Source organism: Solanum stenotomum, chromosome 5, assembly GCF_019186545.1.
Source record: "Solanum stenotomum isolate F172 chromosome 5, ASM1918654v1, whole genome shotgun sequence".
NCBI lineage: Eukaryota > Viridiplantae > Streptophyta > Magnoliopsida > Solanales > Solanaceae > Solanum > Solanum stenotomum.
Window position 1 is genome coordinate 36355248 of NC_064286.1, and position 26820 is coordinate 36382067.

The 26820-nt window shown below is 37.3% G+C and overlaps 2 protein-coding genes across 3 annotated transcripts; both read left to right on the forward strand.

Moving 5' to 3' along the window:
* Positions 1 to 6822: 6822 nt before the first annotated feature.
* Positions 6823 to 10440, forward strand: LOC125863894 (uncharacterized). The gene is made up of 7 exons (XM_049543865.1): positions 6823 to 7054; positions 7175 to 7651; positions 7706 to 8011; positions 8090 to 8834; positions 8917 to 9091; positions 9173 to 9521; positions 9848 to 10440. The coding sequence occupies exons 1-7, from the start codon at positions 6823 to 6825 to the stop codon at positions 10438 to 10440; spliced, it is 2877 nt and encodes a 958-aa protein (XP_049399822.1).
* An 8885-nt stretch (positions 10441 to 19325) lies between these two features.
* LOC125865147 (glycine-rich RNA-binding protein RZ1A-like) lies at positions 19326 to 23623 on the forward strand. Of its 2 annotated transcripts, none has more exons than XM_049545331.1 (4): positions 19326 to 19456; positions 21310 to 21441; positions 22759 to 23301; positions 23395 to 23623. In XM_049545331.1, exons 2-3 carry the CDS (start codon positions 21331 to 21333, stop codon positions 23290 to 23292), a joined length of 645 nt encoding a protein of 214 aa, XP_049401288.1. In that variant the 5' UTR covers positions 19326 to 19456; positions 21310 to 21330; the 3' UTR covers positions 23293 to 23301; positions 23395 to 23623. The 2 variants fall into 2 exon arrangements, with proteins under 2 accessions (XP_049401288.1, XP_049401287.1); XM_049545330.1 differs by having other exon boundaries at positions 19357 to 19456; positions 21313 to 21441.
* Positions 23624 to 26820: the final 3197 nt, after the last annotated feature.

Here is a 26820-nt window from a genome sequence, read left to right on the forward strand (position 1 = left end):
ATTTATATGTATTTCGGAATTGGTTGGACTTAGTACTCTTGAAAGACATGATTTTATCTACATGAACAATAGCCCACCATGTGTTTGATAAAATGCCATTTATAGAATTCATAGGAAATGGAAGGTCCAATGTACATCCTATGAGTCGGATGATTATATAATTATTGAAATGATGATGAAAGGGATACATGTATATGATTTTCTCAATATAGTGTTGTGAGTCGACCAAGCCTAGTACGGGGGGTAGTAGGCCCGTATAACCGTATCGAGGGGTTGGTACCTTGGTTGCCTAGTACGGGGGGTAGTAGGCCCGTATAACCATATCGAGGGGTTTGTACCTTGGTCCCTAGCTCGGGGAGTGGTAGGCCCGGGTAACCACATTGAGGGGTTTGTACCTCTTTCGCCTCTCCAAGGGGGTGGTAGGCCTTGGAAATACTATATTGATGGTCACTCACCACACATGTACTACGTCTCACTAAATATGATTTTTTTTATGTAAGCATCATTATACATATCATTTCTCTAATAGGCTATCTACCGGGTATGATTATGCATTTTTCCTATAATGTACATCTATTGTAGCATTGCATTGCATCCCATATACTTAGTACATTCGAACGTACTAACGCATACTCTATGCCTACATGATGTCACCATGTAGGGACCGGAGCACCGCTTGACCCTCCTCCTCCGCGTGGCTAATACGACTTCCTATCAAGGTTATTGGTGAGTCCTCCATTCCGGGGACGTTGCTCATGATCTTTTGCTATGTATAAGACTTTTTCTTTTTAGTTATGTTTTGACTATGAGGGTGAACCCGGTAGTTTGTCTTGGCCCCCGCTAAGTACTCATGTTTAGAGGTGGTGTTGGACAAGTTGTGTATTATGCTTGAGCTTCACTCATCTATGGTATTTATGTATCATTCCTTTTTTTTTCTCTTGCTCCCTTAGTCCTGATTTCTCCCTTGATTATGCTTATCGCTTATAGTCATTTTAATTGCTTCCGCGACCAAGGATGTGTAATGATATGCTATGAGGCTTGTTTGGGGTTCTTTCGGGTTCCCCATTCGCCGGTCACGTCTAGGCCCTAGGCTTGGGTCGTGACATTTTAAATAACTAATTCATGATGATCTGTTGAAATTCTAGAAATCCTAGGTCTGTTCATAATCATAGAATCAAGAATCTGACTGAATTCTAGGGACCTAATGGGCGAAAGGAACCCACTAGTGAAATCCCACATACCTGGTGACGAATTCCACGGAGAAATCTTTCGATTTTGGGGCTGAAACTGAAGGAACCTCGCTGCGTTCTTGAACTAGGGTTCTTGACCTTTTTCTCCTCTCTTGCTTCTAATTTTTGTAAGTTTTGATTAATGAATTGACTTAGGTAAGTTCTAGTTATGTTTCTAGGTTTAAACTAATTAAAACCTCATGATTTAGGGTCTAAACGACGTATCTTAGGGGTTAAACGAAATAGAAAAAGACCAAAAGACCCTTGAATTAGCTGCTATCGGAGTGACTGACGGACCTGACTGACGGTCCGTCAATCAATCGACGGTCCGTCGATTGGGTCCGTAGGTCGAGTCTGCCCGACAGGGCTTCACTAAAACGGGCATAACTTTTTACTCGCATGTCGAAATTTAGCAAACTCGGTGGCATTGGAAATATAATTCAATTATCTATCTAACCATAGGTTATGGGACACATAATTCATTTTTTGCTAAAAGTTATGACCATCTGAAGTTGACCCATCAGAATTTTCAGCTAACTGGCTGCTAACCTTCGATCTACGGTCAGACCTACGGACCGTGGATCGAACAACAGTCCGTGCTGGTCAACCGTAGTTCGTGACAGAGGCTGGGTAAAGAGGTCTTGATCCACGGACACAGACCACGGACCATGGTCTGATCTACGGACCGTGGGTCTGTCCGTGGGTCGAGACTTAGCAAATTTTTCGAGCTGGCTGGGGAGGGGTTGCAGTGGCGAACCACGGACCGTGGTCCGACCTATGGTCCGTGGATGGCAACCGTGGGTTGCACCTGCAACTTCTCAAAATCTGCATTTTTGTCTGTTTCGAATACGGGGTGTTACAGAACTTGTATGTTATTTTTTTTGTAGAGTCATGGCCTCTCCATATGTCGTCAACCCGCAAATGGTCATAGAAATAAATTACAAATTAAGAGATTGGTGGAACGATATCAAGAAAGACCATGAAATAGAGATTCGTCATTTGTTGGGCAGCCTTACTTATCTTATTTTTTCCATACTTGACCATCACTTGATTAATGCCTTGTTGCAATTCTGGGACCCCTCGAGAATGGTCTTCAAGTTTAGTAATTTTGAATTAGTACCTACAATCGAAGAGTGTAATGGCTTCATTGATTTGTCGTACCATGAGTGTGAAATGATTGTACCCTATAATCCATCATCAAGGGATTTTCTAGAAAGTCTGGGGATGAAGTACAATCTAACATTAACCTATTTGGATCTTGGGTGGATTTCTTTCGACTTTTTGTATTCACTCTTTAGCCATGAAGGTAGTTATTTTTATTTCTATGAGGAACTTGAGTGCTCCGTTGAGATATGGGAAAAGTATCGTGTGAATTCCTCTGCCATATCATTATCGGGTTCTCCAGTTTTTCCCCAAAGAAAGAAGAAAGATCGATACTCATTTGGGGTATGTGGTTCATACATTAGCTCAAGGAAGGGATGAACCTAAGAAAACTATAGTACCCATGATATTAGCAAAGATCATGAGGAGTCTGTCTGCATGTGTCAATGGTAGAATGTTTTCCGAAAGATTCAACATTTTGCTGCAATTGTGGGCTATCGAACACTTCTATAGACGACATGATAGGATAGATCTTCTCAATGGTATATGCAACAAAATTGATAATCATCCAAGAAGGATGGAAGGTTTCACCGCCCCTGTGGGATTCATAGATTGGCAGATATTTTTTATAGAACTCAGCGACTATCACATTCAATGGAAACTCTATTGGCTATCTATCTTATGCCATAGTGAGAGGTAATAAACACTATTTCATTGAGCTTATTGGCTCAAAAGGCGTCCAACCATATGCTCCCCTTTAGAGTACTCCATCAGTTTGGACAAGTTCAATTGATACCACTATGATCCAATGGGTCACTATAAGTATGATTTTGGACAAAATGTTCGAGAAGTCCATAACATACTTCAAAGATGGGAAAGGGTGATAACTATATATATGGGTGCACGACGTTCCTTTTGTACATATGAATACAACATGTGGATCCTAAAAGAGGCTGATAGGAGAGAATTTAGTAAAGAGGTTATCATGGGCTCGCCGATGAGAGAGAGAATATACGAGCACACAACTTGTGGAACCTTGAGTATGAAATCACTCCATATACAAAAGGGCAAATGGCACCAAGCTCTTGGGATCGATATCTTAGAGATTTCAAAATTTTAGGATAACTTTCCCATATTACCCAATTGTTCCCTTTAGTTTATTTCTATTTCTATGATGTAATTGTTGAATTCTATCCAATAAATGAAAGTTTGTTTTTCCTTTATTTCTCTAACTCAAAAACTCCAATTGACAAAGATGGCTTGAGTTAATTATTGTGCATCACTTATGTCTCTGTAACACCCCGAAAACTAGTAGCATAAGCTAGGGTTTGGTGCGAGGGTTCAAGCCAAGGAAGAGGGCAAAGGCCAAGGAGAAAGGACCAAGGTTGCCCAAGCACTACCCCAACTTCAAGACCACCACCACGGTTAGTGGTGATGACCATGTCCCGTGGTGTCATCCATGGTAACTAGGCAGTAGCTTCCCAAGAGGCTGCCCAAGTTGGCTCACCTTCACGAGCCACTTTACGGCCAGTGGTGAAGACCACGGCTCGTGGGAAGGTTCGTGGTGATGCCTTCAACTCATGGAGGCCAAGCCAAGGTGGCCTAGCTACTAGTACATGATCACGAGCAGGACCACGGCCAGTGGTGAGGACCACGGCTCAAGGAGCCTTCCGTGAAGCTTGGACAGTGGGCTGCCAAGTGGGGCTATTTTGGGAAATTTCAATTTGAGTTAGATTAAAGTGAGGTCATTTTGTATAAGCCTAGTACACCTATATAAGTGATTTTAACTCTTTAAACTCACCATTCAAGACATTATTTCCAAAACCCCAAATTAAACCCCCAAAAGCTTTCCTCTCAAATATTTCTCACTCTAGAAACTAGAAGAAGAAGAAGAAGAAGAAGGAAGTTCAACTAGGATCAAGGTCAAGGTTCAATTCCTCCATTGAAGTTTAGCATTGGGATTTGTTGTTAAGGTATGATAGCTTTCATCCGTGGATATCTTCCATCCATGGAGTTCCTTTAAAATTCAATTTCAAAGGAAAGATACAAATCCCCAATTGTTAGGGTTTGATTCAAAAGTCATGGGTTCCTTTCAAACCTGATTTTAATGGTTGAATTATGTTATTATAAGCATGAATTGAGGATTTCCTATGGTTTTTATGATGTATCCCCAAGAACCCATGTAATTCCCATATTTCTCAAAGTTGATGATATGATGTGGGTCTTTGTTGATGAAAGAGGAATTTTATGAACTAATGCATGAGATGATAGAATCACATGAATTATAATGATATCTATGTCTAATGCTTGAATTCTAGATGTGATGATTGAAAGAGAGTTTTAAACCTCAACGAGGTAAAGTATGAGATTATGCATGTTATATGAAGATTATGTAAATGCTTTAATAACACTTTGAGAGTGAAATGTTAATGATTATGTTGTTGTTGTGGGCTGATTGAAAGGTTATTCTCATGAACTCATATTGAACATGATGTGAAAGGTTTTCTCACATAAAGAAGATTTTAAAGTTGAAAGGCTTTTCTCACCTAATTGAATCAAAGTCTCAAGAGCCATCATAAATAGATCATGGATGGTGATAGTTGCTCACACATGGTCTAAAGAGTTAAAGTAATGATCTACCTTGAATCGGTAGGCCAAGTGTGTAAGATCACATACTTTTTCTCTAATCATGCATAATATATGTGGTATAGTATGGCATGGTTATATGAGGTGTATATGACTTTGTATCGTACATTGGAGATTAAAATTGCAAGTAGGTGGCAATATCAAGGAACTAAACTAAAGTTTTAGGTCAAAGGGACCCCTCAAACAAAGTTCATGATAAAAGAAATGGCTCGGGTAGAACTTCGCCTGTTTGAAAGGTTTAACATGTCCCATAACTTGTGGATAAGCCTATGAGTGTAAAACATGCTAAGAATAGTGTGTTATGAGGTATTATAATAGCACAAGGGTCGTATGTTAAGTTTGGAAGTCAAGAAATTTAGTGAAACTAAAGTCGGCAAAAGTTATCGAAGTTTCTCTAATAATATTTTCTTAACTTTGGATCAAATATCTTGCATATTTTATCCCACTATATACAGAGTTAGAAGACCTATCACACATTAAATTGAAGGCCTACGAGTCTAGCTTGCAACACACAAAATCTCGTATCCAACCGACATCGGAGTAAAAAGTTATGAGGGTTTTACTACGGACTGCCGGGACAAAATCCGGGTCGGGTAAAAAATGTGGTATGTCGGCTCACTCAACGTTTTAAGCCATGAAAACATTTCATTTTACTTCCAAACAAGAAAGAAAGCTTAAGATAGGGTTCCTAAGGAGTACTTGCATGATGAAGGACAGTTTTTGACGATTTCTACCATTAAAGATTGCCCCCGTGCCTAGAAACGTGATCTCTACACGTGGCAATCGTTTTCTCTTTCTATTAGCTGCATTTGGAGCACGTTTTTGAAGATATAAATTTGTAGTAATTGGTGTTTCTTCAAGTTTTACACTTGGTTAACTAAGGTAATCATCTCGGGACTCTTTTATGACTGTTTTTATGACGTTCTACGGACATTTCGTCAAGTTGAGGCCATTTGGCAAATCTGCCAATTTAAGAACAACTATGAATTGTTTATAAGTGTGTACCAGCTGTATATATATAGTTTTTGCGAAGTTTAGGACGTAAGGAAAAACTTTCGTGAAGAAGCTACGATCATTCGAGCATTCATTGAAAAATGTATGTTAAGGCGAAGCTACGTCCCTCATTTTAGCACCACTCCTAGGAAATTCCTAAAACGCCGAATGTGATATTTTGCTATTCTCTTGCTAGAAAGACCTTCAATGAAAGGCATTGGGATCTCAGCTGAATCATTTTCATGATTCTGTTATTTTGATATTTCACTTGTTCGGATAAATAGAGTGTTCGACATCTACATGTCATTTTATCAGCTTTCTTGATTATATGTCTGCATGTATGAATTCGTAATCTGCCTTGGGTGATGTGAATTGAAATGTCACGCTAGACCCTTACTACTTGTGACCAGCCCTCTTTCCCCACTAAGGTTATTATTAAAAAAAATCTTTAAAGTAGCTCACGACCTTCAAAACTCTCAAATATAATTTAAATGTAAACTATTAGAACACTTGGTTTTTGAAATATTTCTTTTATAAATTATCTAGGAACCAAGTTAGGAACTAAGTAAGTCACCTTAAACTTGTTATGAATATCAACAAGGTTAGGTTATCCTTCTAAAATTCGAGTTAACTTTTAAAGCTTATTTGGAAGAACACATCAAGTTCCATGAGATTGTTATATGTTATATGAAAGTTATTATGGGGTTATCAGAACAAGAGTAAAAACGGGCCAAGATTGGCAACATGACAATAATAACTCATAGGTGTTATAAATCCATGGCATGACATGTTATGCATTTTACTCCTGAGCTATAATCGGGAGGTATGGGGCCTATTGCCTATATTTATACGTATGAGACACAGATGGCCCGAGGAGATGCAGTACGCAGCCTCACCAGTTCCATTGGTACCTGAGAAAGCTACGGACACAGGACCTCCAGTACCTATTGTTCCTCCACCAGAGATCTCTAGGGAGCAGGGGATGAGAGAGGCAGTTCAGTTGTTGACTAGGATGGTTTCTATTCATGAGCGAGAACTGGAGTCAGGAGTGATATATTCAGAGAGACCAGTCGAAAAGTTCGAAGGTACGCGAGTTTCTTTATTTGGCCCTTCCGTTATTTACAGGATCTAGTCTTACTGAGGATCCCAGGACTTTATAGACCATATATATAGAGTATTGGGGGTGATGCATGCCTCTGTCACAGAGGATGTGGAGTTGGCTTCTTTTCGGCTACGTGATGTAGCCATCCTTTGGTATGAGGCATGGGAGAGATCAAAAGGACATGATGCTCCGCCAGCAGAGTGGGAGGACTTCTCTGAGGCTTTCCTTGCCCACTATTTGCCACGAGAAGTTCAAGAGGCATGTCTTGACCAGTTTATCAATCTGAAGCAAGGAACCATGAGTGTGAGGGATTATAGCCATAGGTTTAATTCTTTGGCAAGATATGCACCAGATATTGTGCGTACCATGAGAGCCAGAGTTCATCGTTATGTTAATGGTTTGGCAGATCATTTGATCAGAGATTGTAGGGTAACATCCCTATCAGATGATGTAGATATTTCCCATATACAGGCTTTCGCTCAGACTACAAAGGACCTTTCTAAATGGATTTGTGATACCCGCAAGGATAGGGAGAAGAGTAAGAGGGCCCTTTTCCATCGATATCCACCTCAGCCAGCGGGTATTGCCTCACCACATGTGTAGGGACCGCAGTTTGATCGTTATAGTCAGTCAGGACCAGGTCAGAGCTCAGGCCAGCCTGAAGGTCGTCGACAGGATGGTTTCGTACATATAAGACATCCCACTCCTCATTGTACACAATGCGGTAAATTGCACGCTGGGCAGTATAGACAGGGTTCAGGTGCATGTTATCATTATGGGCAGACAGGTTATTTTATTAGTCAGTGCCCAAGGTTGAGCAGAGATGATCTAGCTCAGCCTTCAGGATCCACAACAACATCTTCACCCTCAGTCTGTGCCCCACGAAAAGGACCACAGTCTACTCAGGGTCATTGTAGAGGGAGGGGTGAAGGAGATACAGGTTCAAGCGGTGGTCAAAATCGCTTTTATGCACTCACAGGACAATAGGATTCAGAGACATCCCCTGATGTTATTATAGGTATATTGACGATATCTTCTCAAGCTGTTTACGCATTGATAGACCCTGGATCTATATTTTCATATATTACTACATTTATTGCTAGTAAGATTGACATGAAATCTGAGTTGTTGCCACAACCATTTGAGGTGTCTACACCAGTTGGCGATTCTATTTTAGCTAGTCGTGTCTATCGGAGTTGTACGGTATTAATTAATGATCGTCCAACTTTCGATGATTTTGTTGAGTTGATTATGCTAGATTTTGATGTTATCATGGGTATGGATTGGTTGGTAGCTTGCTATGCTAATTTTGATTGTCGTTCAAAGATAGTCCGATTTTACTTTACAGGTGAGCCAATCCTTGAGTGGAAGGGTAATGCAGCCACACATAAGGGTAAGTTTATTTCATACCTTAGGGCTCGGAAGTTGATTGCTAAAGGTTGTATATACCATATGGTTCATGTACATGATATTGATAAGGAGCCCATGACTCTTCAGTCAATTCCTATCGTGAATGAATTTTCAATGGTATTCCCTGATGATCTTCCCGGAATTCCCCCAGAAAGGGAAATTGATTTCACTATAGTCTTGCTTCCTGATACGCAACCTATATCGATTCCTCCCTATAAAATGGCACCTGCAGATATAAGAGAATTGAAGGAACAACTAAAGGACTTACTCGATAAAGGCTTTATCAAGCCAAGTAATTCCCCATGGGGTGCCCTAGTGCTCTTTGTTCGAAAGAAAGATGGATCCTTACGGATGTGTATTGACTATGGACAACTAAATAAAGTCACTATAAGGAATAAATATCCTCTTCCATGAATTGATGACTTATTCGATCAGTTACAAGGTGTTAAATGTTTTTCCAAGATTGACTTGTGGTCTGGTTACCATCAATTGCGACTTGCGAGTCAGGGAAGTTGATATCCCAAAAATAGCATTTAGGACGATGTATGGCCATTTTGAGTTCCTTGTCATGTCTTTTGGGATTACAAATGCCCCATTCTTGGATGAATTTGTGATTGTGTTTATTGATGATATTCTTATATATTCACGGTCGGAAGTAGAGCATGTTGACCACTTGTGAGTTGTATTGCAGACTCTCCAAGATTGCAAGTTATATGCTAAATTCTCTAAATGTGATTTTTGGCTTACCTCAGTAGCTTTTATTGGTCATGTTATTACAAGTGAGGGTATTAAGGTTGATGGACAAAAGATTGAAGTTGTGATGACTTGGTCGAGGCCATTGAATCTAATGGAGGTTCGCAACTTTTTAGGCTTGGCAGGGTATTACCGAAGGTTTGTGAAGGGATTCTCTTCTATTTCTGCACCACTGACAAAATTGACACATAAGGCAACAAAGTTTCAGTGGACCGAGGCATGCAAACAGAGCTTTCATGAACTTAAAAAAAGGCTTACCACAACACCTGTCCTAACTCTTCCAGATGGTAATGAGGGCTATGTTGTTTATTGTGATGCCTCAAGAATTGGCCTAGGTTGTGTTCTTATGCAGCATGGTAAGGTTATTGCATACGCCTCTAGACAGTTGCGGAAGCATGAGCAGAATTATCCTACACACAATCTTGAGTTGGCTGCAGTTGTCTTTGCCCTAAAAATTTGGTGACATTATCTATATGGGGTTCATACAGATGTGTTCACTTATCACCAAAGCCTTCAGTATTTACTTAAGCAGATGGAGTTGAAACTACACCAAAGGATATGGCTAGAATTATTAAAGGACTACGATGTTGACATTTCATATCATTCCGAAAAGCTTATGTTGTTGCTGATGCGCTCAGCCGAAAGTCCATGGGTAGTCTAAGTCATGTTGAAGCTGATAAGGCTGGAATTACAAAAGACATATGCCAGCTAGTTAATTTGCAAATATGTTTGGTAGATGCAGGAGGCGGAGCTGTTGTCGTTAAGAATATGGAAGAATCTTCCTTTGTGACTGAAGTGAAAAGGCGGCAACATGAAGATCCTGAGCTTAGGAAATTGAGGGAAAAGATTCCACAGCAGCAACACCCCTTATTTGAGCTAACTGGAGATGGAGACCTTAGATACCAAGGTCGCTTATGTGTATCGACAGTTGGGAAGCTCCGTACAAATATTCTTTCAGAGGCCCATTATTCTAGATATGCATCTCACCTTGGAGCGACGAAGATGTATCAGGACCTTCGACAGATCTATTGGTGGAATGACATGAAAAAAGATATTGCCGAGATGGTAGCTGAATGCCCCAACTGTCAACAAGTTAAAGCAGAGCATCAGAGGCCTAGAGGCCTAACCCAGTATATTGAGCCTTTGTTATGGAAATGGGATATGATAAATATGGACTTCATCACTGGCTTTACTCGCACTCCATGAAGGTTTGATTCCATTTGGGTAATTATCGATAGGATGACAAAATCTGCACATTTCTTTCCAGTTAGGACGATATATTCAGCTGAAGATTATGCTAGGCTTTACATTCAGGATATTGTTCGACTTCATGGAGTTCTATTATCTATTATCTCAGATCGAGGAGCTCAATTTACAGCACATTTTTGGAGATTATTTCTGAAAGGTCTACGCACTCATGTAAATTTTAGCACCGCTTTTCATCCACAAACTAATGGACATGCAGAACGTACTATTCAAACGGTTAAGGATATGTTACGTGCTTGTGTGTTGGATTTTAAAGGAAGTTGGGATCAATATCTACCTCTTATCGAGCTCGCTTATAATAACAGCTTTCAAGCTAGTATTCAGATGGCCCCTTACAAAGCACTATACGGGCGAAAGTGTAGGTCCCCAATAGGTTGGTTTGAGCTCAGGGAAGCAGATTTGCTAGGTCCCAATCTAGTCCAACCAACGATTGAAAAGGTTAAGCTTATTAGAGATTGGCTTCATACAACACAGTGTCGACAGAAGTCTTATGCAGATGTTCGCCAACGAAACTTAGAGTTTGAGGTAGAAGATTGGGTTTTCCTAAAAGTATCACCTATGAAGGGCATCATGCGATTCAGAATGAAAGGGAAGCTTAGTCCTAGGTATGTTGGACCGTATAAGATTATTCGAAAGATCGGTATGGTGGCATACGAGCTTGATTTGCCTTCAGAATTAGAAGCAGTTCATCATGTATTTCATGTTTCTATGTTACGGAAGTGCATTGGAGATCTTTCACGTATTATGCCCATGAAAATATATGTATCGCTGAGGATTTATCTTATGAGAGGTACCAATAGCGGTTTCAGATCGGCAAGTAAGAAAGCTTCGAAATAAAGATGTAGCTTCTGTGAAAGTGGTATGGAGAAATAACAACGTTGAGGAAATGACTTGGGAAGCGGAAGAGGAAATGAGGAATGAGTACCCCCAACTGTTTACGACTTAAGGTGAGTCACATTTCAATTATTGGAAATTATTTCTTCACAACGACTTAGTTAGATTTTAAGTAGCTTGAAGGTGAAATTTATATGTCTTCTTACAAGATAGCTATGCAAAGTTTAGTAGTTAAAATTTTCAAAACTTGACTTCAGGTTTGCAACTGTAACAAATATAGACTCGCAAATAAAGTACTGTGAGAGAAAAAAGAAAATACAACCAAAGAATTGTCTAGATCCATTCGGGGGCAAATTCATAAGCGGGGGAGAATGTAAGATCCCATACTTTTTCTCTAATCGTGCATAATATATGTGGCGTAGTATGGCATGGTTATATGAGGTGTATATGACTTTGTATCGTACATTGGAGATTAAGATTGCAAGTAGGTGGCAATATCAAGGAACTAAACTAAAGTTTTAGGTCAAAGGGACCCCTCAAACAAAGTTCATGATAAAAGAAATGGCTCGGGTAGAACTTCGCCCGTTTGAAAGGTTTAGCTTGTCCCATACCTTGTGGATAAGCCTATGAGTGTAAAACATGCTAAGAATAGTGTGTTATGAGGTATTATAATATCACAATGGTCGTATGTTAAGTTTGGAAGGCCTATGAGTCTAGTTTGCAACGCACAAAACCCCATATCCAACCGACATCGGAGTAAAAAGTTATGAGGGTTTTACTACGGACTGCTGGGGCAAAATCCGGGTCGGGTAAAAAATGTGGTATGTCGGCTTACTCAACGTTTTAAGCCATGAAAACATTTTATTTTACTTCCAAAACAGAAAAAAAGCTTAAGATAGGGTTCTTATGGAGTACTTGCATGATGAAGGTCAGTTTTTGACGGTTTCTACCATTAAAGATTGCCCCCGTGCCTAGAAACGTGATCTCTACACGTGGTAATCGTTTTCCCCTTCTATTAGCTGCGTTTGGAGCAAGTTTTTGAAGGTATAAATTTGTGGTTATTGGTGTTTCTTCAAGGTTTACACTTCGTTAACTAAGGTAATCATCTCGGGACTCTTTTATGATTGTTTTTATGACGTTCTACGGACATTTCGTCAAGTTGAGGCCATTTGGAAAATCTGCCGATTTAAGAACAATTATGAACTGTTTATAAGTGTGTACCAGTTGTGTATATATAGTGTTTGCGAAGTTTAGGACGTAAGGAAAAACTTTCGTGAAGAAGCTATGATCATTCGAGCGTTCATTGAAAAGGTATGTTAAGGCGAAGTTACGTCCCTCATTGTAGCACCACTCCTAGGAAATTCCTAAAACGCCGAATGTGATATTTTGTTATTCTCTTGCTAGAAAGATCTTCAATGAAAGGCATTGGGATCTCAGCTGAATTATTTTCATGATTCTGTTATTTTGATATTTCACTCGTTCGGATAAATAGAGTGTTTGACATCTACATGTCATTTTATCAGCTTTCTTGATTATATGTCTGCATGTATGAATTCGTAATCTGCCTTGGGTGATGTGAATTGAAATGTCACGCGAGACCCTTACTACTTGTGACCAGCCCTCTTTCTCCACTAAGGTTATTATTAAAAAAAAATCTTTAAAGTAGCTCACGACCTTCAAAACTCTCAAATATAATTTAAATGTAAACTATTATAACACTTGGTTTTTGAAATATTTCTTTTATAAATTATCTAGGAACCAAGTTAGGAACTAAGTAAGTCACCTTAAACTTGTTATGAATATCAACAAGGTTAGGTTATCCTTCTAAAATTCGAATTAACTTTTCAAGCTTATTTGGAAGAACATATCAAGTTCCATGAGATTGTTATATGTTATACGAAAGTTATTATGGGGGTATGTGAACAAGACTACAAATGGGCCATGATTGGCAACATGACAACAGTAACTCATAGGTGTTATAAATCAATGACATGACATGCTATGCATTCTACTCCCAAGCTATAATCGGGAGGTATGGGGCCTATTGCCTATATTTATACGTATGAGACACAGATGGCCACAAGTTGGCGAATATGATGCCGATTCGCTACTGGAAAGCACCACCATTGCTAGCATTTGGTTGGGTATGTCATGCATTTGCATCTATATATATATATATATATATATATATATATATATATATCTATTCACGACAAATAATTATACGAGCATACTATGCATATTTAAGTAGTAGGGGCTAAAGGTCAGCCATGGAGATTATTTGGGTTTCAGTTTCAGGTTGTATCTCTATTACCCTTTTACAGTAAATGTTTATGACTTTACTTTTCGTTTTACGTACCAGTAAATTTTTATTCGTACTGACGTCTCTTTGCATGGGGACGCTGTTTTTTGTTTTGTGCAACCAGGTACAGGCAGAGACTCTAATCGACCCATCCGCTAGGATTTAGGTTCAGCTGTGAGTTGGTAAGCTCCATATTATCTTGGGGCTATTAGAGGATGTTTACTTTTGTTGTACAGTTTGGGTATAGTCGGGGCCTTGTCCCGACAGTGCTTATGTCACTCATAGAGGCTATTGTGGACACAATATAATGGGTTGTCTTTTTGTATGTTTCAACCTCCAGCCAATAGTCTTGGCATGTATATGTGTGTGTGTAAGTAGGTATGTTTTCGATTGTGGCATCGTCGGCTAGATAGTACATCTTTATTTATTTTTTCGGCTTGTCTACCATTGTTTGTATGGTTATTCTCTTTTAAGTCATGACCTCTGGGACCATGCTTCACATTTTAGAGGTTGTACTGCCCAATTTTTTTGCCTCACAAGTTTGGTTTAGCTAGTATGTTTCAGTGGGTAACTCGATGTATTAGGGTATCGAGTGCCAGTTACGCCCCCTATTTCGGGGTGTGACAAAGTGCACCCTTTCATGAGTAATGATGTTAATAAAGAATTAACTAATTATGGGATTTATGCTTAGCACCGAGTGGATATTGAATTGAGAGGGAGGCTCACACATAGTTGAGTCCGGGCTTCCAAAATGGGAACTCTCACCTAGTAGAGTTTAGGTTTCCCAAAGTATATCTCATGAGATGGAAGTCTTCACTTAGTGAATTTCGGGTTTCTAGTAGCAATCTCTGTATCCCATAAACTACGTGCCCCAATAGGTTATTTATCTAGTGAATTCATCTAAGCTAAAGAATTACCGGTTTTACCTAGGCAAGTAGACCAACCCTTTTCGGTGAGGGAGTCACCGGATTCCATGTTAACACTCACATGGTCTCTTGTCGGTTAAGGATAATCCCCCACATCAAGATTAATAATGAACTAAGACATGCTTGAAGAAGTATCTCATAGTGTTCAATGCAATAATGAACTAAGACATGCTTAAGGAAGCATCTCATAGTGTTCAAGGACAACAAGAACATGAATAACGAACTAAGTTTACTACATGAAGAATGGTATATGAGTTCAAAGATTTTAAAGATGATGCTAGCTTGAATTGAATATGATGATTATGACTTTTGTTTTCCAACTATCTCTATGATGATGTTTAAACTTGGCAAATTTCATGCTTTGAAATGAAATGTCTCTTTTAGCATGCTTTAAGTGTTTTCATGCATAGTTATCATACTTAGTGCATTTTTTGTAATAACGCATACTTTTGCCAATATTGTTCCCAAATGTAGGGTCCGACAGTCAGGGTCAGTTTCTTGGCAAAGTGTTGATCTTGAGATTCCGAGCTTTGGTAAATCTTCATGCTTCGAGGACGGAGTTATTTTTTTAGTTTCCATTTCTTGTATTTCCTTTTTGGACATGATTTATGGGCTAGGCCTAATTTCATTCAATATTGTAATAGATGGCTATAATGAGACAAGTGTCTAGACTTCCTCTTTCTTTATGAAAAACTTTTTAAGACTTGAAATATGATTTACTCTTATTGTTCTATTTCTTATGTTATGATGACTAAGTGGCTTGTATGAAGTCCTTCGGGTTTCTATATGCCTTGTTACGTCTAGGAGGTATCCATGGGTCGTGACAGTCTCGTCTTAGGCCCACATATAGCTCAACAAGGCTCCTTGCATTTTAGGGCATTTATTTTAGCAAATATGTGTGCCCATGATTTAGGTTATGTGTATTGAGGCAAGCATGAAATAATTAATCTTGTTATATATACTTTTTTGTATCTTTCGTTGTGCATTAACAGGGTTGAACTTAAAGTTCAAGTTTGAAGAGCCGCCATGGGAGGGGATCTTGGACGAGACTAATTTGTTTAAGTTTTATATTTTGGAATTTGTATTTCTTACTTATTCTTCATTTTTTATGTCGGCATGTAATTTTGTATAGCTCTAACCCTCTCTATATATGAAATAAATTTGGGGAACAGTCTAGGAAAGGGGTATATGTGCTACTTGTTACTTTATCGTAATTTATTTGTGTTAGAAAACATGCCTATAGGACTGTGATTGCCTGCTTGTTCATATTTAATATTTTTCGCCACAGATCTGGTTAAGGACAAAGTAATTTTATTTATTGCGGTAAGTGTCCGTTTAGCTTCGTCTAATTTATCTATTATAAGATAAAAAAGTTTTAAAAAATGATCCCTTGTTTAAATGTTGATTACATTGCCAGTTATGTGCATGACACCTTCTAGTACGTAGCAGTAATAATACAAGCAACTTTTATGAATTTCCTTTCATGTTTGTTTTGAAACAGTAATTTCTTACTATATAATAAATAATTAATGTTGGCATTTTCATATCAGATTGATATTTCTGCAAATCTAGAAATTCTGCCTATAGGAATTAAATAGATTTTGTCATGCTAAAACTGAAAAATATTATATCAACTCTTGATTAAATAGATGCATATTTTAATTATTTCTAGCATGCTGCTAAATGTATTTTGGTATATTGTAGAAGTCAGTGCTATATGATTAATTAAAAAACCTTAGCATGTTAGTTTATTAGGTTAATGCTTATTTGATTAGACGTCATGCCTATAGGATCAAAATAATTTAAACATGTTTACACTTAGAAACCATGTATTAAGGACTTAATTAATAAAACCAATGTTAATTAATCATATTAAATAAATCTAGCATGTTCTAATAAGTTAAACATGTCAATTAATTAGTTAGGTTTTAATAAGCGTTAGCATGTTAATATTTTTATTAAGCTACTCGATTAGAAGTTATGCCTATTGGATCTTAATAAATGTTTGCATGCTAATGAGGCTTAGAAAATTTGTATGTAGGTTTCGACAAATATTTTCAGCACGTTAATAATTGAATAATTATTTCCTACATGTTTGTTTCTGCTTTGTTAATGCTTAATTATTCACTGCTTGTTAAGAGTTAAAATTAGTATTGTAATAATTTCTGATTTAAAATTTGAACTGTTTAAAATATTGATCTGCTATAATTAAATCCTACCCAAAATAATTAATTTAGGTGTTATGGGTAACTGCTTGCCACTTAAAATCAATTTATAAGTTGTTTTCTGCACTATTTGAAATTAGTTTTTGATTTAAATCAAGTTTTGCACATCTTGCCATTGTTAGTATATTTGTTTCTGTATGCTCACACACTTCGCATGAATCCTTTCACAATTGCTTGTGTTTTCAAGCATGCTAATAACCTAAACCTAGAGGCCAATTTGAGATTTATGTGCTAAAAGTCCATCAAATGTGTTTTGCGTGACGTTTAGTGACCTAATTAAGCATCCTGTATTTCATTTTTAGTCTAAAACCACATTAATAGAAGTCCAATGCCTCTTGGACATTAAGTGGGACGCTAGGTACCTTTTAGGACGTTATGCGTGTGGAGGGGGGGGGGGAGGGGTAGATAAGCCTTTATCGGACATGATGGAAGTTGACTCGAGCAGAAAATGACAAAACTTTAATTTTGTCTTCCGATTAATAAGTTGAGCGTTGATCTGATTAGTGGTAGATTAGCAAAGTTGGTGTCTCCTTTCCCCCTTTTCCCTTTATTTTTGTTTCTAATTAATTGATTGGGATAGCTTGATAGAATAAAAAATTATTTTTCGTGTATCCGTTTGTGTATATTATGTCTCCTCGCTTGTCGTCTTTAATTGTTCCCATATTAATTATTTATGTTTAAGTTATTTGTTTCGTTGCTTAGTTTAATTAATTAATTAATATGGATTTTATTTGTCAATTTGTAACCCCCATATAAATTATGAGATACGGCCGGGACCCACGGTTGTGGACCTTGAGGAGGGCTTAACACCTTCCCTCGAGGTAATTTGAACACTTATCCGATCTCTGATTTGTTGACCTTTAATTAGAATTAATTAGGTTAGATAGGTGCCCTAACACGTCTTTGATTCGTTTGGTGACGACTCTTGTTTAAAACAAACCTAAAAGAGTTGTTAGGTCGTTGCACTAAACCCGTTTTGAGAAAAATGTGGCATGACAATCGTACTGTATTGTTTAATAGTACATTATTTGGATAGATTGTATCATTCTTTGTCGTTACATAATGTCACACATCCATAATTTGAGTGATCAACCTACAAGAAAAGTATGATACGTGGTATAGCTATTATGAAAATGTAGGATAAAAGATGAAATATGATTATTAAATAATAAATAAATATAAAATGAGAAGAAAATATTAAGGTACCGACACGGTCACACCAAATCGATCGTTATATAAAATTGGTCTTTTACGATACAATAAAAATTAAGTAACAATCAAAATGAACATTGTATTTAAACTAACAAATACAATACAATACAACACAATACAACATGTAACAACTATCCAAACAAGGTGTAATGCATGCATTATTTCTTCTAATAATTAGTATCATTACCTTGAACTTAACCACCTTGTTTGGATGGTTGTTACCTGTTATGTTGTATTGTATTGTTAGTTTAAATACAATATTCGGTTTGATTGTTACATAATTTCTATTGTATTGTATCATTTAAATTCATCATTAGGTAACAATGAAAAGATCCATTTTATGTAACGACCGATTTGGTGTGACCGCATTGTTACCTTAATAGTTTCTTCCTATTTTGTTTTTATTTATTATTTAATAATCATATTTCATGATTTATCCTATCTTTTCATCGTAGCTCTATTTCACACTTACTTTTCTTATAAATCTATCATTCAAATTATGAATGTGCATCACTAGACGGTAGGGGTGTGTAAAGACGGATTTAACCAATAAATCGAACCGAAAAAAACACTATTGGTTTATTGATATTGGGTTATTGGGCTAACGGTTTCGCAAAATTTTTTATTGGGTTATTGGTTCGGTTTTCGATTTTATGATTTTTGTTAATGGTTAAACCGATAACCCAATAAGACTATACTAAATTTACTAGTTTATCCCTAGACCAGTATACCCTAATTATAACATTTTACAAACCCTATTACTTTAATCTCAGTATTACTTAAAACTTCAATTATTGTTTCATTCTGTAATTGCAAGCACACTTCTAACTTGAATGTGCCAATTGCCTAGACTTGCTGAAAAACGATTGTTACTTTCACACTTTTTTTTTTGAATGTGTCTAGTGTCTAAACTTGCAAGAAAAATGATTGTTACTTTTATGATTACTACTTTCATGCCACATGCTAGAAAAATCATATGGTTTATATGAAAATTTTCTTATTGTGTATATTAATATATATGAGTATTTTTTTATTGGTTAAATCAAAAATCGAATCGTTAAGTATCATAAACCGATAAGAAATATGTTATTGGTTTGGTTATTGATTTGGTTATTGATTTGACATATTTACAAACCAAAAATCGATAAATCAAACCAATAACACATAAAACCGAACCGAACCGATCGATGAACACCCTTACTAGACGGAGAATGATACAATTTATCCAAATAATATATTTATTAAAATAATATAATACAATACAATACAATATAATATATTATGAAATAATAGTTAACAATCGTGTATATAGCGATCCTTACGGGTCAAGAAGGATGAGTGCAAGATGGAATAGATCCTCCTACATCTCTATGCATATTAGCCCTAAATATTCCTTCCTCAGTCCTCAAACGCCTAAAGCCTTCTCTCTTCCTCCTCTGCGCCTCTTCACTCTTCAGGTATCAATCAATCTTTAATTCTTCAATAACAATAGCTAGCACTTCCTTTTTTCCCATATATTCGAGTTTTTACTTGGATTTTGTTGCTATTTGTGTATTTTTTTTTACTTACAAATGTTTGATTTCTCTTTGTTTGTCAACAAATTCATATTTATATGTTTCAGAAGAAAAGGTCATTTTTTTCTTTCTCAGTTCTGCCATGTTTAGTCTGTTCAATTTGTGCCCCAGGCTGAAAGATGATGCATTTTTTGTACCCGAGATATCGTGTCAATTCGAAAGAAAGGCGTCCATATTCTGCTGTTCCATATCTAGTATTGGTATCAATTTTGATCCATAAATGTGCCCAATCTTGAATGGGTTGGTTGCATCTAGTGTTAATATAAGACTAATAAGGGTTCCCCCCCGGATCAACCTGCTCAAATGGTTGGTTTCAACTTGGGCTATATTACCTGCTTAAGAAAAAATGATTTTGAACTTGCGATATAATTTTACTTTATTGCGAATAAATAACTTTTTTTGCAACTCAATAATAAGCTATCTTGCCTGGACTCTTCAAAATCCTTGCCGAACCCATGTTGACAACTCAACATGGGTGTGGGATCCACACCTAACTTGGTCAACTTACCTTGAGTGCTTTGATAACATATATGACTGCAAAGTATAGGTTGATTGGGTATTTGGTTTGTTTTTGGATTTATATCACATATATAGTTATATAAAGTATGAGAATGTTTTGCTTATACCACATATCTTATGAAGTAAATATTACGTGCTTATAAAGAATTAATTTTTTATTAGTTTTAGTTCAATAGCTCTAATTAATCGAGATATATACTTTATATGTTGTACTGTACATTTATTAGTTGTACCCCAACACCATTATCCGCACTTGGCTCCATATATGGGATGAAGAATCTGACCTTTAGATCTGCACTAATATTAGGTACCCTCACCTGAGTCCAAGCAACTTAGGTTATGAGTGTGTGACCCACTGCTCATCCGTTCCGACAAAATATTTGTGATCCAAACAAACTTGTGATAGGTTGAATCATTGATTGGTTCAGCCCATTTTAAGCCATCCATTTAAGAAACACGAATTCCTTTCCTTATGATTCAAATATTGTGTTAATATTGAAACTTTGATGTAATGATAGTTGGGTGTAGGCAGTACTGGGTAAAGCTTCTTTATTTTTTAATGTTAAAAACAATGGAATATTGGTTGTCTGCAAGCTTTTGCATTCTTTTTATTTCAGAATGTGATTATTGGGAATGATCGTTTGGGCTTGGCTGCTTTACAGTCCAATAATTGTAGGTTCTACAATAACATTTTATAAGGCAGGAGTGAATTCTTGTTTGAACTTTGCTGCACCTACTTTCAGCCCCTTTTCTATTTGCTTGTAGTCTTGAACTTTTTGATTATATTATTCCACATTCAATTTAGATTTCTAGAAGCTTCATTTTGCAAAACTCAGAACTTTGTACCGAAACAAAGTGTCAAAGCATTGATGAAAATTACATAAATGAATAGGATAACATGATATGTATGTTCACAGCACATATTTGATAAGTGGAGGCATAATATTCTTTTTAACTAGACCAAAGCATGATACTTTTGTCTTGTAGTCTCTACATCTTCCAAATAAAATTTGTCCAATAGATCAGTTATTAGGAACCCACGCCATTGATGATTACTTGAAACACTTTTTAATATGTCTTTTTGAGACTGAATGTCATGTAATGAAAAGAACATTATGTTAATTTAGCCTTGATGTTTTCCAGCTCTGGTTCATTCTTGATTTTCCTCACCCCCTCTCCCCCCTTCCATCTTTCTCTCCATATATTTTCCCTTTCAGTAGGAAAAAGCTGATTGAAAAATGGGGGAGGATGACGAGTACCGCTGTTTCATTGGTAACTTATCATGGTCAACATCGGATCGAGGGCTAAAGGATGCATTTAGGAAGTTCGGCAATCTTCTTGACGCCAAGGTAACAATTAGTTATTCTTTACAGGTTGTCTTCTTATTCTTCTATCTGTTTGGGCTTCTTTCTCCCACCCCCACCTCCAATGCCCACACAACTTGTACTTCTGTTGTGCAAACTGTTAGGTTGGTCCATTCTTGCCTTTTTAATGCCTTCCCTATAAGAGAAAGTGGTATATTTAATATTTTGCTGGTATAATTTCCTTTCCCCATGCCTGTTTTTGCTGAAATTCATAGAAACTATTTGTTAAACTCTTTTGAGTTAGTTTCATTCTAATCATGAAAACAGTTTTTCCAAGAGCTCTTGCACATTGATTGTTGTAGGATGTTATGTACTATTATTTTTCTTATTTACACATAGTGCTGTACTCCCTTCTCATGCGCAAGGGAAAATCAAAGAAAAATGAGGTTTCCCCTCTGAAATGGCTGGAGGATCTTTTTTAAAGAGCGCTAAAATGCAAAATGAGCAGGAAAATATATGCTCAACCGCCGCATCAAATGAGTAACTACTTATTGAAAAAAGAAGAAGTAAATGTGAGTAGTTACAAGAGCTTGCTAGTCTATTTATAAGTGAGATGCCCCCATAGTCTTTTTGATAAGACGTGTAGCTTTGTATTCATTGAATAGAAAAGCTGTGCATCCCACATACAGTCTGGGAATTCTGGAAAAAGCATCAGTTTCCTTTCTTAGATTAATGGAAATCCTACAAATCAGTGGTCTTAGCAAGAACTAATAACTAACACTCCAAAGCCTGTAGGATAGTTCATCCTAATCATAACTGGAACTCAGGGGCCTTGTAGGAAAGAACTAAGTGCCCGTTTGGATAAGCTTATAAAAAGTAATGTAACTTATAAGTTAAAAGCTAAAAGTCATAAGTAGGGGATACCCTACTTTTGGCTTATTTAATACTTTTTTGGCCTAAAGGTGAGTGTTTAAAAGTACTTTTTAGCTTTTTCAAACACCTCCAAAACTAAAAAAGTGGTTAAAAATCAGAAGTACCTATAAAAAAGCAAATCCAAACACCCCCTAATTCATTTTATTTTGGAAGATGCAATTTCAGCCACTGCATGAAACCATCAGTGACACAAAACATCTCACTGCAGGAATAAATAGTAATATGCTACAGTCATGTTGTGAGCACTTCACTGACAAATTTTGCAGAATACAGTTTGGATTCTGATTAAGTCTGGCGCAACACTGTGACAACCTCTTCGTCTTTTTTCCTTTTCCTTATTTGTTTCCCATTTTCTCGCACTTTATCTGGATATAGATTTTCACATGCCCCACATCTCTATTGTCTAAACTCTCTTTCTGTTTGGTTCAGGTTGTAGTTGACAAGTTCTCCGGCCGATCTAAAGGATTTGGTTTTGTTACATTTGATGAAAAGAAAGCAATGGAAGAGGCCATTGACGCAATGAATGGGATGGATTTGGATGGCCGTGCTATCACTGTGGACAAAGCCCAGCCTCAACAAAGTTCAGGTAGAGATTATGATAGTAATCGGCCCCATGACCGTGACCGAGATCGAGGTCGTGATCGCAGTCGCAGTGATCGTGAATACGGAGGTGGGCGGGGATCTGGTGGTGGAGAGTGCTTTAAGTGCGGCAAGCCAGGACACTTTGCTAGAGAATGCCCTAGTGAAGAAGGTCGGGGTGGTCGGTATGGCGGCAGAGATGATAGGTATGGTGGTGGCGGAGGTGGTGGTTCTAGAGGTAGTGGTTATGGACCTGAAAGAAATGGAGGTCGCTTTGGAAACCGCAGCAGCAGGGATGGTGGTGGACATGGGGAAGGTGAACGATATAACCGTGATCGTTCAGGGCCATACGATCGTCGGGGTTCTGGCTCTCGCGCTGGTTAATGCTTTAAGGTGCGTTGGTATTTTGGACTTTCTGATTTCACTGTATGATATTCATGGAATCATTTAATTGTGGTAACTAAAGTTTTAACCTGTCGGTTGCAGCTGAAGGGCTAGGCGCCAACCAAGCTGGATACAGAGAGTTTGAAGTATGTCTCATGGCATCTTGTTTCCTTGGCCTGTGAGAAGAAGTGGATTGATCTTTTGAACTTATGAAACCTGGCACTTTAATCTACTGTTCTATGTCCATAAATGTTCTATAGTATGGATTGATTGGGATCTTATGCGTGCTTAATTCACACTTTTGAATGTGGTCTCACACTTTTGAATGCTACTATGGCTGCTGGTTATTTGCTTTGTTGGCTTGGAAAGTAGAATACTGTTGTTTGCTGCTGGAATCATTATGGTCTCTTGTGTTCACAATTGTACCTCTGAAATTTTGTGGTGATAGATGGGTCTGATGAATTGCCAGAAATGTGTATTGGCGATAAAATTTCTGTGGTACGTAAGCGTGTTCCTGTCAAATTGGGAAGCGAGGGTGAATTAGAAGTGGTTTTCCTGTTGTGTTCTCTTAGAATCTCTTAACAGTTAATGGGAGTAAAAACGGGTAATGTATTGCATTATTCCTCCATTTAGTCTCCTAATTTGCAGCTTTACAGTATTAATGATGTTAACCTTTTGACAGGCTGACTTTATTCAAATGGCCTTTTTTGAGTACATGGTTGGGTCTCTTTGCTAGTTTGGGTGCATTTAAACGTAATTAATTTGAGAAAGTATTTTGGACAGCGACAATTCTTCTGCAAGTTATTACACCACTAATTGCTCTTCTGTTCGGGAAGGATTGCTGGAGGATGACCTTTAAGTTTCCTTTTAGATGGCAAGTTGTTAGATACTCTTGAGTTCAGCAACAGAGGTCCATTAATTTTGTTCTGGTTCTGATGTTGCTCCTACACGGAGAAGGTTCTTGTTCGTAGTTGCAGTTTCCACATTTGAAACCTGGATGAGTCTCCTTTTGTTTCAAGTGAGGCTTCCTTTCCTTGTCAGCTTGTGGTTCTTGGTATTGCTTCGAAAGATGGTTCTGTTTTTCAATTTTTGCTGGAGGTATGGCTGATTTTGTTACCGGGTCCGAAAGTGGGTTGCTTATTTGAATATTTAGTACTTCATCCCCCTTTTTTTTTTTTTGAGGTGGGAGAGGGAGTTGCCTCTTTGCTCAGTTACTCCTTTTTAGAAACATTGTAGAATTCTATTTCTTGTTTTGCTTTCATACCTGGGAACCCATTACCCATCATCTGCAGACAGATTTAGGAGTAGGGTTGAACCTTTAAGGTTCTTCAAACACTAATATGCTTTTCTTTCTCAAACACCCATTGCCTGGTTGAATATCTCTATGTTTAGTATCCCAAATACTACGAACGGATGATTGAATATTGGTTGTATCTGTCTATCTGCCTCTAAATTATATACTTGCACCCTTGAGTACTTTAATTAGCCATGTCTAATGTTAGACTAATTATGGCTATCCTTACTTTCCATGTGTACTTTTTGGTCCAGGTGATGTTGTATATCTTTGTTTAATCGCCAACGAAGAAACTTGGCCAATGATATGTTTTTCTACTTTATGAAGAGATGATGAAAAGTTAGTCGTTCGTCTGTGATATTAAACCTTACGAAATGTTGACAATCACAACAACTTTGAGCTTACCAAAGTCAAATGAATAAATGTTTTTTCGTATTTACCAAACATAACTATCTTACAAAACACAACATATTGGAGGAATAAAAGAAGTCTGCACTGCTTTTACAATCACAACAGCTTTGTCGTTCACAACTATTTGATCCTAATCCCTTATTTATCATCTACCTCACCTATTTTTCTTTCCTACTATAGCTATAGCCATCATAACACACCTGCACAAATCTGTTAAATTGTCAAATTTGGTGTTTTTAACAACCTTAAAGATCAGAAAAATGAATCGTTCAAGAAATCTGATTTGAGAATATGCATGACATAGCATGATTTCATTAGCTATTGAGGTTATATCATGAGTTCATGGGATTAAGCATGTTGTGAAACACAAGTTCATAAATTCTGAGTTGTATATCATCTGAAGTAAGATTGAGGTCACTATATTAAAATTATTTTGCTTCCTATTCTAGGAACTGAGCATGGACGAGAATCAATATGAAGTGCATAAGCATGGGTTGATATGCGAGACATAAGTAGGGTTTTATAATGATTGAAATCTGAGGAATGCTCTAGAGTAGGAATGGATTGCTATCTCATCACAAGTCATTATGAACAAATCACTATATGATTTTCAAGACCTGTTTTGGCTCTTCACCCTATCATCTCCTCCTTGGATTCGAAGACGACATTCTAAGTCTCTGGACCTATTCCACACTCTTTAAACTAAACTATATTCACTTTACTCTAAAGGTTGGAGCATCACTAATCATATGACTACGTATTAAATTGTCTCTAATGAATCATATCTGCACATACTTTCTTCTAGACTTCTTTTTGAGATACTTGTCTTAACTTAATTCCTCCTGCCTCTATAGTCATATTTATGCAACCCCTACTCTTTGTGGAGTATAAAACCGCCTCCTCTGGCTCTTAATAATCTAGATTCTTCTTCTTAACCTGCCAACCTTACTCTTCTAAGTTCATAGATGATTAACTAAAGGAAACTTGAACTTTATTGAGAGGCTCATTATCACCTCTCTGTAACCCCTTCGATCCAACTCTATAGGGTGATATAATGCTTACATTGCTCCTATTGGCAGCTCAAGGATACTAACTACGTACATATATCAAGTCATAAACTTAGAGCCTCATACGATTATTACTATCTTGGATACAAATATATCTTTCTGAGGCTTAAGTCTCTATCTTCTAACCAAAGATTTTTCCACAACCTACTACCTCTCATAGGGAGCACATATACTTACTAGCTAGTTGTATCTCCGCGCTCATTGAAAGCCTATCAACTTAAACTTCTTCACATGTTAACTTCCATTCACCTCCTAGACTTGATCAATATACACTAACGCGATGGCATACTCTTAAGTCACCTTAACAAATAACTCTTCTTATGATACTACATAAAATCTACACACATTCATTGCGCCTAATTAGCCAACACATAAGGGCATAACACCTTATTACTCACTTACTAGGTGCATGATCGTAACTACATACTTTACTCAATCATTATACCCACCCTTTTAGGTTATTACACTTCTAAATTCATGCTTCTAACTCTGGAAAACTCAACTACTTATGGCTCATACACTGTAAATCACATTATCTTTTGGGTGAAAACACTACCAAAGAATTCTAAATCATACTCCCCCCTTAAAGGTATCATCTATTGCGAGGTTCCACAAGGGGTATGAGAGCATATCATACTTTGGCTGAATGCACAATTTATGTGAACAAACAATGGTGCATCTTTTCGAATCGAATAAGGTTAAATGCACTTATAGGCTCCTCTTAAGCACTTGTGACCATAGTGAGAGGAATATGGA

Excerpts from the sequence above, each read along its gene's own strand:
- LOC125863894 (XM_049543865.1), top strand. The coding sequence starts at position 6,823 with ATGAGACACAGATGGCCCGAGGAGATGCAGTACGCAGCCTCACCAGTT. Across the intron at positions 7,652-7,705 it reads ATATCCACCTCAGCCAGCGG|GACCAGGTCAGAGCTCAGGC; the intron begins GTATTGCCTCAC and ends ATAGTCAGTCAG. Across the intron at positions 8,012-8,089 it reads GAGGGGTGAAGGAGATACAG|GTATATTGACGATATCTTCT; the intron begins GTTCAAGCGGTG and ends ATGTTATTATAG.
- LOC125865147 (XM_049545331.1), top strand. The coding sequence starts at position 21,331 with ATGGGGGAGGATGACGAGTACCGCTGTTTCATTGGTAACTTATCATGG. Across the intron at positions 21,442-22,758 it reads GCAATCTTCTTGACGCCAAG|GTTGTAGTTGACAAGTTCTC; the intron begins GTAACAATTAGT and ends TGTTTGGTTCAG.